Source organism: Chelonia mydas, chromosome 7 (genome assembly GCF_015237465.2).
Source record: "Chelonia mydas isolate rCheMyd1 chromosome 7, rCheMyd1.pri.v2, whole genome shotgun sequence".
Classification (NCBI taxonomy): Eukaryota; Metazoa; Chordata; order Testudines; family Cheloniidae; genus Chelonia; species Chelonia mydas.
Genome location: NC_057853.1, coordinates 51416869 through 51432984, shown reverse-complemented (window position 1 = coordinate 51432984; position 16116 = coordinate 51416869). Strand labels below are relative to the sequence as shown.

Genomic DNA, 16116 nt, shown 5'->3' with positions numbered 1-16116 from the left:
CTTCTTGGCAACAAGGGCACACTGCTGACTCATATCCAGCTTCTCGTCCACTGTCACCCCTAGGTCCTTTTCCGCAGAACTGCTGCCTAGCCATTCGGTCCCTAGTCTGTAGCGGTGCATTGGATTCTTCCATCCTAAGTGCAGGACCCTGCACTTATCCTTATTGAACCTCATTAGATTTCTTTTGGCCCAATCCTCCAATTTGTCTAGGTCCTTCTGTATCCTATCCCTCCCCTCCAGCGTATCTACCACTCCTCCCAGTTTAGTATCATCCGCAAATTTGCTGAGAGTGCAATCCACACCATCCTCCAGATCATTTATGAAGATATTGAACAAAACGGGCCCCAGGACCGACCCCTGGGGCACTCCACTTGACACCGGCTGCCAACTAGACATGGAGCCATTGATCACTACCCGTTGAGCCCGACAATCTAGCCAGCTTTCTACCCACCTTATAGTGCATTCATCCAGCCCATACTTCCTTAACTTGCTGACAAGAATGCTGTGGGAGACCGTGTCAAAAGCTTTGCTAAAGTCAAGAAACAATACATCCACTGCTTTCCCTTCATCCACAGAACCAGTAATCTCATCATAAAAGGCGATTAGATTAGTCAGGCATGACCTTCCCTTGGTGAATCCATGCTGACTGTTCCTGATCACTTTCCTCTCCTCTAAGTGCTTCAGGATTGATTCTTTGAGGACCTGCTCCATGATTTTTCCAGGGACTGAGGTGAGGCTGACTGGCCTGTAGTTCCCAGGATCCTCCTTCTTCCCTTTTTTAAAGATGGGCACTACATTAGCCTTTTTCCAGTCATCCGGGACTTCCCCCGTTCGCCACGAGTTTTCAAAGATAATGGCCAAGGGCTCTGCAATCACAGCCGCCAATTCCTTCAGCACTCTCGGATGCAATTCGTCCGGCCCCATGGACTTGTGCACGTCCAGCTTTTCTAAATAGTCCCTAACCACCTCTATCTCTACAGAGGGCTGGCCATCTCTTCCCCATTTTGTGATGCCCAGCACAGCAGTCTGGGAGCTGACCTTGTTAGTGAAAACGGAGGCAAAAAAAGCATTGAGTACATTAGCTTTTTCCACATCGTCTGTCACTAGGTTGCCTCCCTCATTCAGTAAGGGGCCCACACTTTCCTTGGCTTTCTTCTTGTTGCCAACATACCTGAAGAAACCCTTCTTGTTACTCTTGACATCTCTTGCTAGCTGCAGCTCCAGGTGCGATTTGGCCCTCCTGATATCTTTCCTACATGCCCAAGCAATATTTTTATACTCTTCCCTGGTCATATGTCCAAGATGTTCTAAAGTAATGTGTGAACTTCACACAGTCAAATATTTGCTCCAGACAAATAGCTAAACATTGGTGCTTCTTCCAACATTATGGGGAGAATCCAATCTTAGGCGTGGAAAGCTGGACTGGAAATCTGCCTTGGTATTTTTACTGCACCCATCACCAAGGTATCTGAGCACCATATAATACCATAAAGCCCGTAGGAGTAGTCTATGATCTGATCTGAATAGTCACCTCTTCTAGGGTGACCAGACAGCAAGTGTGAAATATGGGGACAGGGGGTGGGAGATAATAGGCACCTATATAAGACAAAGCCCCGAATATCTGGATTGTTCTGACAAAATCAGGACATCTGGTCACCCTAACCTCTTCCCCCACTCCAGGGGCAAGTATGATTCCATAGCACGACTGCTTTCTATCCTGCTCTTTCTTAGCCCACTGAGGATAGGCAGAGTGGCAGAATAGGCTCTCACAGCATCGCCAATACTTCCTGCTTCTGGGAGAGCTACAAATACAGCAAGAGCAGCTTCTCTCAGGGTTAGAGCCCAGAAGCAGCCATGAAAATTGAAAGCAATGGAATCCTCCTAGCTATTTTCAGGGGCATCCAAGTTTTTCTGAAGCAAGCCCACAAGCCTTTAGAGGTGCACTCCTCACTAATCCTGTCTAGAGCTGGATCTGAGCTGTGATGTTTCGGGGAGGGATGGGACCCCACTCACTATTGATTTTTCTGTCTATGTACATATAGAAAGGTAGCATTAATGGAGTTGGGTAGGAGTAAGCTGTCCAGGGGGTTGTTAGGCCTTCTTTCATTGCTAGGGTGTCAGTCTGAATTCAGCGCAGGTTGATAGCAACTGAAAGTTGCTACTACTTGATAGCTGTTCTGTGGCCAATGGGATTTGTTGGGGGGCCTGGTATCAGTTCAGTTCCTAATAAATGGGTGACCACATCACAAAAGCAACTCTTCTAACTGGGGCCTGTGTTGACACAAAGCCCAAGGATAGAAAGAGCCCTGGAGCCAGAACCTTTTTGCCCGCAGAGCAGGATCTATGCTGCTGCTCATGTGGTACTGTTCTGGGAGGGTATGTCTATGCTGCTGTCACAGAGTACGACTGGAGCTCAGGCAGACATACTTCAGCTAGCTTTAGTACTGGAGCAGCGAAGCTGCAGCTGCAGGCACTTCAGCATGGGTTAGCTGTGTGACTTCAGGGGGTTGGGTGGGTTTATACAGCTTAAGCTGCCACAGCTTCTCTGCTCTAGGACCCAAGATAGCAGGATTAAAAGTAGCTCAGGGATGTCTGCATGAGCACACCCCATGACTGCACTACAGGCATATCCTCCATGCCTCAGAACAGCAATTGGTTACTACATTAAAAATACCCACATTTGGGAAGAGATTCCATTGCTTTCATTTTGAAGAGTTTGAAACTGATTCATTTTACATAACTGTTCATCATTTTAAAGCAAAATTGTACCAAAATGGTGGCTTTGGGTAACAAAAAATGTCTATAACCACTTTGATAATTATTCTGAGTTAAAAAGTCATATTTATGTCAAAAAATTTCATGAACATTTTCAATTTCCAAAAAAGGCTTTAAAAAAAGTTCAAAAAATTTCAGCTGGCTCAGCTTCGATCTTTCACCAGCCCACTGTGCCTGATCCAAAGCCCACCAAAATCAATGGGAATCTTTATGGTGACTTCAATGGGCCCTTCAATCAGGCTGTACACACATCAAAAAATCTGAAGCCAAGACTCATCCAAACAGTATTTTTCTGCCCACCAAAAGAACTGGATTTTTAAAGGTGAAACTTCCCAGTAATAGGGTTGATTTGATATTTTCTGTCTGTCATTCCCCACCCCCCATGTGGGGACATACTGCATATTTTCCTGCAGATGGTATGTGTGCCAGCCTGTTTGTTATGCTGGGACTCACTGCCAAGCAAAAATGTTTTATAGCCTCCATTTTTGGATGCTGCCACAAATATTTTGACGGCATATGTTTTGGAAATTTAGGCTGGAGCTGGAGAAAATAACAGATCTGGATGCAGCTCAGATGTGTGCATGCAGGCCCAGTGAAATATGTGCAAAAACACAACCTGTGTTCTGAGTCCTATAAACATTGATAGCATTTTCCCATTGGTTTAGGCCAGATGTTATGACTTCGGAGCAGAGGAAGACGGAGAGGAACTCCATGATTGTTCTGGGACAAAGCACAAAGAATGAAAAAATCTGGTCTTTCTGAGCATCTGAATCCAATGGACCAAGGTAAAAGACTTATCAGGGAGGAGGTTTTTCCTTCCTCCAGCAGGGAAGTGATTTTGCATCCCATTACCAAGCTATGTTTCCATGGGCAAAGACTTGGGTAAGGTCTGATTGCTGTAAGTAGCCCCAGTAACTAAGCCCACAGAACTACTGTCATTTACAAGAGCTGAGGATCTGGCCCATGTATATTTATTTTAAAATGAAGACTAATTTGGGGTAAAACTACCTAGATTTTTAAGGCCAGAAAGAAACAACAGGTAGTGATCAACGCCTCAATGTCTAGTTGGCAGCCGGTATCAAGTGGAGTGCCCTAGGGATCGGTCCTAGGGACAGTTTTGTTCAACATCTTCATTAATGATCTGGATGATGGGATGGATTGCACCTCAGCAAGTTTACAGATAAAACTAAGCTGTGAGGAGAGGTAGATTTGCTGGAGGATAGGGATAGGGTCCAGAGCGACCTAGACAAATTGGAGGACTGGGCTAAAAGAAATCTTATGAGGTTCAACAAGGACAAGTGCAGAGTCCTGCACTTAGGACAGAAGAATCCCATGCACTGCTACAGGCTGGGGACCAACTGGCTAAGCGGCAGTTCTGAAGAACAGGACCTGGGAATTACAGTGGACGAGAAGCTGGATATGAGTCAACAGTGTGCCCTTGTTGCCAAGAAGGCTAACAGCATACTGGGCTGCATTAGTAGGAGCTTTGCCAGGAGACTAAGGGAAGTGATTATTCCCCTCTATTTGGTACTGATGAGGCCACATCTGGAGTATTGTGTCCAATTTTGGGCCCCCCACTACAGAAAGAATGTGGACAAATTGGAGAGAGTCCAGCAGAGGGCAACAAAAATGGTTAGGGTGCTGGGACACATGACTTATGAGGAGAGGCTGAGGGAACTTTACTTATTTAGTCTGCAGAAGAGAAGAGTGAGGGGGAATTTGAGAGCAGCCTTCAACTACCTGAAGGGGAGTTCCAAAGAAGATGGAGCTTGGCTGTTCTCAGTGGTGGCAGATGACAGAACAAGGAGCAATGGTCTCAAGTTGCAGTGGGGGAGGTCTAGGCTGGATATTAGGAAACAGTATTTCACTAGGAGGGTGGTGAAGCACTAGAATGGGTTACCTGGGAAGGTGGTGGAATCTCCATCCTTAGAGGTTTTTAAGGCCTGGTTTGACAAAGCCCTGGCTGGGATGATTTAGTTGGGGTTGGTCCTGCTTTGAGCAGGGGGTTGGACTAGATGACCTCCTGAGGTCTCTTCCAACCCTAATCTTCTATGATTCTATGAACATTCTGATCATATTGTCTGCCCTCCTGTACAACTCAGGCCTGAGATACTCACCCAGCAATCCCTGCATTAAGTGCACTAACTTGCCATTGAACTGGAGCATATATTTTAGAGTGACATCCGGTCTTGCTTGAAAGATTCCAAATGATGGAGAATCCACCCCATCCCTCAGCACTTGAGAGCATCCCCGTAATCAAATCTGAATAGAAACAGATTCAGCCCATCCTCTAGGTAGGTCTGTGATGGAAAAGCAATTGACTGTGTAAGGGAGAAGAGTGCCTCCCTTTCTGTTCTACCCCATGAGCTGCTACATTCCACAGCCTACGTTCTTGTTTCAGAGATAAATGAGCTGGGGCGCTCCTGGACATGAAATTGAAAACCATGAGGCTACATTGTGCAGACTACGCTCTACAGCAGGATCAACATCAAGGCAGTGGGGAGGGAGGAGAGGTAAAAGAAAGATTTGCTGAAGGGTGGGGTGCTCACCTGTACTAGAGTTTACTTTTGACATGAATGTAAAAGTGAACTTAAAATACTGCTGTATACCAGGAATATAGTTACCATCTCAGCAATAATAACCAAGCAGGTTTGATACAATTTCATAAACAAGCTACCTTAAGTCCTCCTGCTTGTGAAGTATTATTGATCTCCCGGGCTTTATTCAGCAGAAATAGGCTAGACCCTAAAGGAACACCAGTGCCTTAATGAAAAACAAAGACTGGAAGACTACATGTAGTAGACACTGCTGGGTGTAGGCAGCAGTGCAAGACTCAAAGGATTTTTTATATCTCCACTTGTGGGTATTACAAACAAGTCTGCACATTTTGAAGGTGTCTCCACCCACCAGTGCCTGGCTGGGGAGTTTTACTGAGCTCCCATGCAATGGCCAAGTCATAGAATATCAGGGTTTGAAGGGACCTCAGGAGGTCATCTAGTCCAACTCCCTGCTCAAAGCAGGACCAATCCCCAATTTTTGGCTCAGATCCCTAAATGGCCCCCTCAAGGATTGAACTCACAACCCTGGGTTTAGCAGGCCAATGCTCAAACCACTGAGCTATCCCTCCCCCCAGCTAATCAAAGCCACCAGCCAAGATTTTCTAAAGCTGGATTTGTAAGTGCATGGTTAGGTCCCAGTCTTGTGTGGTTGTCCCCCTTTGCCCATCTGTAGCTTCACTGACCTCAGTGGGTCCCCATGCAGACAGAGGGTTATAGCCATGCAGAGATTATTGCAGGACACTGGGGCCTTCAGCTGTTCAGCACCTAATAAGGGGCCTGATTTTTAAAAGTGCTGAGTGAGCTGCCCACCCAGGTCCTTGGTTTCACCGGGCACTCAGGACTTTGGAAGCCAGGCCACTTTATTAGGAGCCAAACGCAGGCTCCTGTTTTTAAAGTTTATGGCAACGTTGGGTGAAGGCTCCTGGTCTGCTGTTTGGCTGCCTGTCCATCACCATGTGCCATAGGATTTAAGAGGCAAAAAAGCCAGATGAACTTAAACCTATGGCTGTGGATCAAGTGCTGGATTGGGGCTCCCTCTGCTGGGAAAGTTAAAATAATAGGGAGATTGGGGATGGAAAGGAAAGTTTTAAGTCTTTATTACAAGCCAGGGTAGTTCTTTTTCCAGCTAAGGTCTATAGGCCTGCCCTCTGTTATCTACTAGATAGCTTTAAAGCTATGCCCAGCTGTTTGGAGGCTGCACTGTTGCCACTCATCCATTGCCCACCTTTAACAGATTGAGAGGACACAGACCATGGTTAAAAAGGTCCCACTGAAGCCATGACTACAGCAGCATCTCTGTGCATGTGCTATAACCCCACTTCTTTTTTTTTTTTTTTTTTTTTTTTTTTTGCTACAAGCTCAGAATCCAAGGACTCACCCACATGGAGTGAAAACTAGCCTTTGCCTATTGGGGGAAGGGAATTCTGTCTGCTATATTGGAATGAGACAGCTGAGCTGTTTAGCTAACAAAGTCCACAGACTCAAGTTACTGCTGACTAAAGCCTTAACTTCACATATATCCGGAACCGTAGGACACTCTCAGAAACTAACAGGCAAACTTCAAAAGATTCAGAGTTTGAATAACTCTCCAAAACCTTAAGTGAATTTCCTCTGCTCATCTGGGCTATCAGGAACCTATTGGTTCTACAGAACTGGGTTAGAACTCTCTGGAGGACAGGATCTCTCAGGATACTGCCAGTATTGCTGCCCAAGTGCAGAGCCAAGAGTGTAAATAAAGTAGGCTAGCCAAGCTACAGCTGACCCAAACTGCAAAAGTCAGAGCAGGATCCAGACTTGGGGAGGAAGAGGATGTTAAATCCAGGCAGCTTTAGAACCCCTCCACATTTTTGGCTGGTTTTGGCCCATTGCTGCCCAAGTGCAGAGCCAAGAGTGTAAATAAAGTAGGCTAGCCAAGCTACAGCTGACCCAAACTGCAAAAGTCAGAGCAGGATCCAGACTTGGGGAGGAAGAGGATGTTAAATCCAGGCAGCTTTAGAACCCCTCCACATTTTTGGCTGGTTTTGGCCCATTTCTAATACAAACACTTGAGAATATTTTATAAAGGATTTTGTTCTCATGACAGACAATGACCTGAGGTGAAACAGCCGTTATTTATCAGAACCTCTTTGGACATACAGGCCAAAAATACCAAGAATGTTCTCTAATTTGGGTGGGTGGGGGGAGAGGAGCATCTTGAGACACCTTCAAAGGTGCTGAGCACCTACAACTCCAAAGGAACTCATATGAAGCTATGGGAAGCTCAGTACCTCTGAAAATTGGGCCCAAACTGTCTCAGATTGAGCATCCAGAAATGAAAGCACCCAAAAAAAGGTGCTCTGATAGATCTTTCAGCAACAAACTCGGCTGCCACTCTGGTTTTCAGTTAGTCAGTGTATGTCCTGCCAGCTTTATCCAGAGCTGGGGAGGTTTTATCTTGATTATTCTGTGAATAATCATTGTGTCTTCATTAATGCAGTGGGCCAAATCCTACATTAATTTACAGCCTCTGTAATCTCATTGACTCCAGGCAGAATTGAGCCATACGTGTTATGATAAACAGTATCATGAACTGGTATTTTTACACTTAAATGACTTTATGTATAGTTTTTATAAAATGAATTATCACTCTTTTGTTATGATGTTATATGAAATATATTCCTACATTTTCAGCAATAAATATATTTATTCCCTGCAACATACTGTGTATTTCCCCATCCTAGGATGCAAACGTAAGGAGCTTAATAAAAGCATCACTATTATGGAATACATTTGATCATAGCATTTTTAAGAGAGACAAATAGGAACAGGGTGAAAAGGTTGGGAAGCTGAAGGATACATTTTCTAATTCTGAGCCTCATCTGAGACACCCACCTTGGACATGCTTTTCAAAAATATGAAACATCCATAATTCCAATGGGAATGATGGATGCAGCTGCACATTTCTGAAAACAAGGCTCAAGACGTCTTACAGGGGAACCCAGAAACGCAGACACTCAAAATTAAAAGCTACTTTTGAAAGTTTCGATGCTATTGCTCAGCTACAGAACAGCCTTTTAGAGCAAGAGATGAGACAAGAAGCAATAGTCTCATTTTCTGTTGACTGATGTCACAATACCCTTTCTGAGTTATAAGAAAAGGAGGACTTGTGGCACCTTAGAGACTAACAAATTTATTTGAGCATAAGCTTTCGTGGGCTACAGCTCACTTCAACCCATGTTGATACATGTTGATACATGGGTTACATGAAGGCCGCTTCCCTCATCCACCAATACACCTTCTCCACTTTTACCCATTCACCCTCATCTACCCATCCAGCCATATTTCCATTTATCCCTTCACCACCAGTTCATGAAAATGCTTCATTATAACCAAGCCACAAGTCACTCCTGATTGTCAGGGGGACAAATTTCTCAGATGTTCATCATTGGAAATTACTTAGCCATCTCTCCTGACAATACAGACATGATCAATTCGTGAAAATTCTTCATTAAAAACAAAAAAGAAATCCCTGCTGATCCTTCAGGGCAGCAAAGTTCTAAGAGAACTCATTGCAAAGCAATTAGGAATCTCTCCTGACAATTCAGATGATGTCTGTAATGAAAGTTCTTCATTGCAACCAAGCAATCTTTCGCTGGTGATCACCCATTTGAAATGCTCTCAATCTTTATTGCAAAGCATTAAGATGCTCTCCTGATATTTCAGTGGATATTGGTTCATGAAAGTTCTTCATTGCAACCAAGCAACCATTGATGGCCAAAAAGTCCTCAGCGAACCTACGTTGCAAATCAGTTAGGAATCTCTCCTGACTATTCAGGGGTGATCTCTCTTCAAAATTCTTTACTTCAACCAAGCACTACTGATAGTTTAGGATGACAAATGGAAAATCTGAGTATGAGGGTAAGGGTTGGGGATTGCGGATGAGTGGTTGGGTGGATTGATGGGGAAGGGTGGTTTGGGGGATCAGTGGGGAGGGTGGATGGATGCGGATGAGTGGATGGGTGGGGGAGGGGTTATGGGTGTACGCCTGGGGAAGGTGGGTAGATGGGTAGCAGAGCATGCATGGGTGGGTACATATTGGTGCTGGTGGATGTGTGGATGGCTGGGTGAGGGTGGCTGGGTGAAAGGGTGCGGAGTATGCATAGGTGACTAAGTGGACGGGTGGGGAAGGGTGGATGGATGGTTGCGTTGGGAGTTGGTGGGTAGGTCAATGGGTGAGGGAGCATGGATTGATGGGTTGGTAGATGGGTGGGGGAGGGTGTATATTTTGATGGCTTTATTGGTGTATGAGTAGATGGGTGGGTGGGAGGAGATGTGGATAGGTGAGGGAGTGTGTATGGGAAGGGGAGGGTGTATGGTTGTGGGAGAGAATATTGGTGCATGGGTGGATGAGGATCTTTGGGTCGATGGGTATATGGATGGATGGTGGGAGAAGGTGGCTAGGTGGAAGAGTGGATGGGTTTGATAGGGTGTATGGGGATTGATTGATGGGTGGAAGGGGAAGGTACATACATCAGGGATGGTGTAAGGAGCAGGGTGGCTGGGTGGGGAAGGGTGTATTGGGAATGGGAGGATGAGTGGAAGAGGGTTGATGGGGACTGATGGGATAATGAGGGAGGGTGTATGGGGTGGTGTATGGGTGTGGGCGGGTGTATTCATGGGGAAGAGTGTATGGGGCTGGGAGGATTGGTGAGGAATGTGTATTGGGATGTGGGGGAGGGTGGGTGATGATGGTTGGGGCAAGGTGTATGTGTATTGAGGAGGGTGAATGGTGGGGGATAGGTGGATGGGTGGATGTATGGCGATGGTGGATGAATGTAATGGGCGGAGGAGGCTCCATGGCTGTATGGGTGGGGGAAGGTGTATTGGGGGGTGGGTGAGGGAGGGTGTATGGTAGTATGACTTGGGGAGGGTAAATTGGTGGAGGAGTGGATGGGTGTGGAAGGATGCATGGGTGGATGGATGGATGGATGTGTCAGGGAGGGTGGATGGATGGGGAAGTTGGATTGGCGGATGGGTGGATGAGTGAGGGAAGGTGGATAGGTGGGTGAGGGTCTATGGGTGTATGTGTGGGGCTGGGTAAATATGTGAATGTGTGGAGAGGTTGGATGGGTCAATGTGTGGAGAAGATGGATGTATGGATAGGTTGGGGAGGGGAGAAGGGTGTATTTGTGTATGAGTGGGGAAAGGTGAAATGGTGTACTGGTGGTGGAGGGTGCATGGGTTGATTAGTGTGTGGGGTGGCTCGTGCAGGCTGGCTTCACATGCCCTGCAAAGAATGGGAGCTGGCGGCAGCTTTCCTGGGTACAGGGCAGGGAATTGCCACCAGCTCAGCTGGGAGCAGCCGGCCAAGCCAGCCAAACCCTCCCCCTGCAGCCAGGGAGGCACCGCTCGGGGGTGAGGGAATGGAAAGGTCTCTCTTCCCTTTTTCCAAGCAGTGGCCTTCCAAGGAGCAGGGGCTGGGGCCCAGGAAGGGGCATCTTGGCCAGGCTGGGGTCTCTGCACTGAAGCAGCGGGAATGTTACTGCTCGAGATTCACCACTCCCGGCAGCAGCCAGGGCTTCAGGATCCCCAGCAGCAGCCCCCGGGACTCGGGGATCTTGCAAGAAATATGACATCCCCACAGCATCCCACAGACACTGCAGGGAATGAGACTGACTTCCTGCTGCTGGGACTGAGTGACCCCAGCCATTGCTCCCAGAGCCACATCCCAGTTGCTCCTGGGTCCCAGCGATCAACTGGTTGCACTGCAGCCCTCTGCCCCAGACCCTGCCTCCTGGGGGCCCCAAGTCCCCTGGGCACGGGCAGCTTCTCTCAGCATTAAGGGGGAATTGTGCATTGAAGCCAACATGTCAATGGGTGCACTCAAAGGAAATGTTGCCAAGTCTCACGAGAATAAAAAATGGCAGTGCCTTTCAAAATTAGCCCAGAACAAGCCCAACCCCTTTCAAGCAAGCCAAAAACAAGCCCAGCCCTTTCCACAGGGAGTGGAGTGGGGGTGTTGATACAAATTCCATTTTTTTAGTAATAATGTAAGTATGCACAAATGTATTATTTTCATATTTTTAATATGTAGCTAAATGTTGTGTGCAGCAAAAACTAGAACTAGAACAAAAAAGGTCATCCTTGCTCTCCCCATTCTCCATGGTCTTGGTAGCCTCAGTGTGGTACATTCCCCTACTGAAAGGTTTCAGAGTAGCAGCCGTATTAGTCTGTATTCGCAAAAAGAAAAGGAGTACTAGTGGCACCTTAGAGACTAACAAATTTATTTGAGCATAAGCTTTTGTGAGCTACAGCTCACTTCATCAGATGGAAGTGAGCTGTAGCTCACGAAAGCTTACACTCAAATAAATTTGTTAGTCTCTAAGGTGCCACAAGTACTCCTTTTCTTTTTCCCCTAATGAAGCTTCTCTCTGTGCAGGACAAAATCCTTACAACAAATTCCCAGTCTTCTTAACCCATAGCAAACATGCAGTAAACTGCTCAGAGTCTGGTGATCCACCCTTTTCCAGTGCTTGGACTTCACATTGTTCATCTGAGAGAACACTTGTTCCACATCAGCATTACTCAGAGGCATGGCGAGTAGGGAAAGTGGGCTAGTTCTTTAAAGAACCGTTCACCGCTACTGTCTTGAAATTTGTGTACTTCCACCCAGAACTGCTCTGCATTTTTGTCATCCATGCTCTTCCATTACCGGAAGTTGATGGCTTGATACTGTGCATCCAAGGCCCCCAAGTCACCTTTGAAAATTTTCAGCATGGAGATGGTCATTAGCTGAGAGAGAATAGCTGACGGACTGAACACTGACCTAGATTTCCACAGATTAATATTTGCTGAAAATCTTGACTGCACTTGTTTAGCAGCTTCAAGAAGGAAGTCTCGGCATCTATTCTTTAGATTAGCTTCAACAACATTGTCAAGCTTTGCATCTCCTAAAGCAACAGTAAACAGTATGCCAAAATTAACAGCACACAGTGGCAAGTGGCTCCATGGGTCACACAAATTGACTTCAAGGAGTTTACCATCAGCTAAAGGGATCCTTTCTGAAAGTGACACTCTTGATGTAAGAGTACGAAAGAAAGACTGGAGGCAGTCCAGCATTTTGAAGGTGTTACCACCAGATTCAAGTTGGAACAGTTTATTGATTCTGGCAAATTTCTGCAGAACTGGTGTTAGAAACTAACAGTTTATAAGCAGGGTCACAATACAGAACTTCTGCATCATAGCATTGTTGTTCATCTTTGTTCACTTGAAAATGCAACTTTAACTTGTCCCAATGATCTAGTACAGTGGTTTTCAACCTTTTTTTCTAGGGACCCAGCTGAAGAAAATTGTTGATGCCCATGACCCAACGAAGCTGGGGATGCGGGGTTTGAGGTGTGGGAGGGGCTCAGGGCTGGGGCAGAGGGTTGGGGTACGGCGGTGAGGGCTGTGGAGCGGGGCCAGGAATGAGGGTTTCAGGATGTAGGAGGGGGCTCTGGGCTGGGGCAAGGGGTTGGGGTGCAGGAGGGGGTCAGGGCTCTGGGCTGGGGCCAGAGATGAGGGGTGTGGGATGCAGGAAGGACTTCAGGTTGGGGGTGGGGGACTCAGGGCTGGGGCAGAGGGTTGGGGTGTGGGAGGGGGTCAGGGCTCTGGGCTGGGGATGCAGGCTCTGGGGTGAGGGTGGGGCTGAGAGATGTGGGGTGCAGGAAGGGGTTCTGGGTTTGGGAGGGGCTCAGGGCTAGGGCAGGGGATTGGGTTGCAGGGTTGGGGTACCAACTTACCTCCCATGGCTCCTGGTCAGTGGCACAGCTGGGGTGCAGAGGCAGGCTTCCCGCCTGTCCTGGCACCACAGACCATGCTGTGCCCCAGAAGTGGCCAGCACCAGGTCCAGCTCCTAGGCAGAGGCAAGCAAGCACCTCTGCACAGCTCTTGCCCGCAGGCACCACCTTCAGAGTGCAGAGCCGGTCCTCAGGGCAGGAGCAGTGCGTGGAGCCTCGTGGCCTCCCTGCCTAGAAGCTGGACCTGCTGCTGGCCGCTTACGGGGCGCAGCACGGTGTCGGAGCAGGTAGGCACTAGCCTGCCTTAGCTGGGCAGCACCGACAACGGGACTTTTAACGTCCCAGTCAGCGGTGTTGACCAGAGCGACCCAGTGCCTTACATGCAGTGACCGAGTATTGAGTCGTAACCTGAATGTTGAAAAACACTGATCTAGTATGTGCACATGACAATCATAAATGGAGAGCCATCTAGTGGCTGATAGCTGAACGAGCTTCAGTGGCATGTTACTGTGATTTATCTTTGCATATTCACGCTGTCTCAGAGGCCTGTGAAAAAAACAGCTTTAGGAATGGGAGGTTAAAAGCTCTAGATTGCATGACAGTGTTTCTACAGCTTTACTGGCACACACCTGGTTTGTGTGAGATACACATTTGATCAGCCTAAGATTCTCATTCCTTTGGAGGAGATGTATGTAGATGGAATTTTCCTTCCCGACCATGATGTTACAGCCATCAGTCCCAATCTCAATACACTTGCTGAAATACAAACCAACACTGTCAAGAAACTGAATCAGTGCTGTAGCAATTGCTTCTGCTGTTTCACTTTCCAAAATGACTAGTCCCAAAAATGTAGACTCGATTTTCTTTAAGGAGGAGCTGAAGTAGCGCAATGCTGCTTTACTGCAGCAACATCTGTGCTTTCATCTATAACCAGTGAATACTGAGACTCACAAATGTCTTTGATGAGGTCAGAGAACATGCAGGGAGCACTAAGATTGTTTATTAATGCTGTGTATTTTGTGTGATGCAGACTTACAGCTCTCTTGAAAGCTGATCCAAGAATTTCCCCGAGGTGATTCACGGAACTAACCGCTGAGTGGCAGGCAATGTAGCAGGCCAGTTTTAGCTCCACTTGGTGCATCATGATTGACGGTTTCGGTACTGTAAAACCAACATCTGTCAGGTGCATAGAAGAAAATGGCGTTGTATTTCTTTAAGGTTTGTCGGTTCCTGCGTGCTGCATAAAGTCTGCATGATGAGCCCAAATCCCCCCATTTCTTTTTCCCATGCCTTTCTGTATTTTTCCATACTTTGCCCATTTTGTTGGCGACATACTGGTCTTTCGTTGGGTTAGCCTCAAAATGGCGTCCAAGCCTGCCTAAATTGGAACACGATAGGATGTGTCAAGTGGCTTGGCCAGAAAGTTGACGAATTTGCCCCCCACCCACAAAGGAGCTCAGGGAGTGGGACTTTTGATTATTCCTTGATGTCCACCCCATGGACTGTCATGGTATTGTTCAAAGAATTATAGGGCTTGTTTCATGGTGTGCACAACGACAACCTTTCTTCCTTTGGCAGAATGGAAAAGCGCAGAATGGAAAAGTGTCCCCTCTGATAATCAGAGAAGATGGAGATGTGGTGATGACATCAACTGTTGTGCTTAAGCAATTATCAAATATTTTCAAAGTCATAGATTCATTATAAGGCATACATGTTTACAAGATATCTGAATACAGAATGGGTCGTCCAGCCTTTGGTAAGGGGGAGGGAGAAGGGAAGGGTTCAATATATGACTCTAAGTAGATGTTAAAAAAAATAAAATAAACTAGAAGTCATTGCTCAAGGACTGTTGTTGTTTGTAGGATACAGTGGATAATGTACTTGAGAAATAAAGATAAATGTTACGCTTTTTTGATAATATTTATAGTTCATACTCTTTTGTCATGTAACTGAGAAATACATTGTTACAGTGCCTACATATGTAGGCAAAGGAGGTTTTCTTGGAAATGTGAAGAAAACTAATCCTGGTCCCAGTGAAGGTAAATTTAACACTTAAAATAATCCCAGTGTTGGGTGATCAGGATCATCATGTATATGCTGAAGATTCCATTGTGTTCTGTGTCTTTATTACGTGAGAAAAAGAATTGCTTACCTTCCAAAGAAAAGTTGGCAGCAAATCAACTCAGGTTAAGTCTGCCTGCTTTATTCATTCCTTCAGGATATGTGTTGCTCCTCTTATATGTCAGACCTTTGCAATTTTTTCCTCAAAAGATTTCACTAAGCATTGATCACAGAAGAGAACTTTACACACTGTTAACATTCACAAAATTACAGACATAAAATATCTATGCTTATAATAATCAGCGTTTATGTTGTAGGTATGACATGAAAATTGCAGACATATAAGCAGGGAAAGCCAAACTCCACAATGCAGAATCATTCATCGGCCAATCACAAGGGCTAAATAAATACATTTGAGCAATATGCATAAGTTCCAAGTATTTCTGGCTTACAAAGTCTGGCAGTATTTGATCCATGGAAATCACATTTCATTTGAAATAATGAGATCACCTGTAACATTTTAACAAAGTAAAATCATAGTAACTCAGGATAAGAAATATAACTGCACAAGAATGTGAATTTAAAAAAAAGCACAAGCAGGGGTGTTTGCAGACACTGTTTAATATGTTCAGAAATCAACAGAATATGTATATGGAAACCCTCTTCTTACCCGCCTTATATGGCATACTGATGTTTATTACAGGGAGTTTCTTTCCTATAACACACACATCTATGTATCGTGATGATAACAGGCATGAAAAACCTTTAAAAAGCAAAAGTAAGCATTTGTACAAAAAAATCTCAATTCTTAATTAGGGAGTGTCATAAATTCTTAATTAGGGGGTGTCATAAATATAAAGGAAAGGGTAAACACCTTTAAAATCCCTCCTGGCCAGAGGAAAAATCCTTTCACCTGTAAAGGGTTAAGAAGCTAGGATAACCTCACTGGCACCTGACCAAAATGA

The 16116-nt window shown here is 45.9% G+C and overlaps 1 protein-coding gene across 4 annotated transcripts in view; it reads left to right on the top strand.

The window, feature by feature from the left end:
• Nucleotides 1-15215, top strand: part of LOC114019377 — a 64700-nt gene extending 49485 nt beyond the window's left edge. For 2 of the 4 annotated variants that reach the window (XM_027821725.3, XM_043551652.1), the window contains exons 8-9: nt 3441-3560; nt 14121-15215. In XM_027821725.3, coding sequence (XP_027677526.2) covers nt 3441-3537 — 97 coding nt within the window. In that variant the 3' untranslated portion in view covers nt 3538-3560; nt 14121-15215. Of the gene's footprint in view, nt 1-3440; nt 3561-5176; nt 8024-14120 lie in introns of those variants that run through there. The other 2 variants (XM_027821720.3, XM_027821732.3) reach the window with 1 other exon arrangement.
• The last annotated feature ends 901 nt before the right edge of the window (nt 15216-16116 follow it).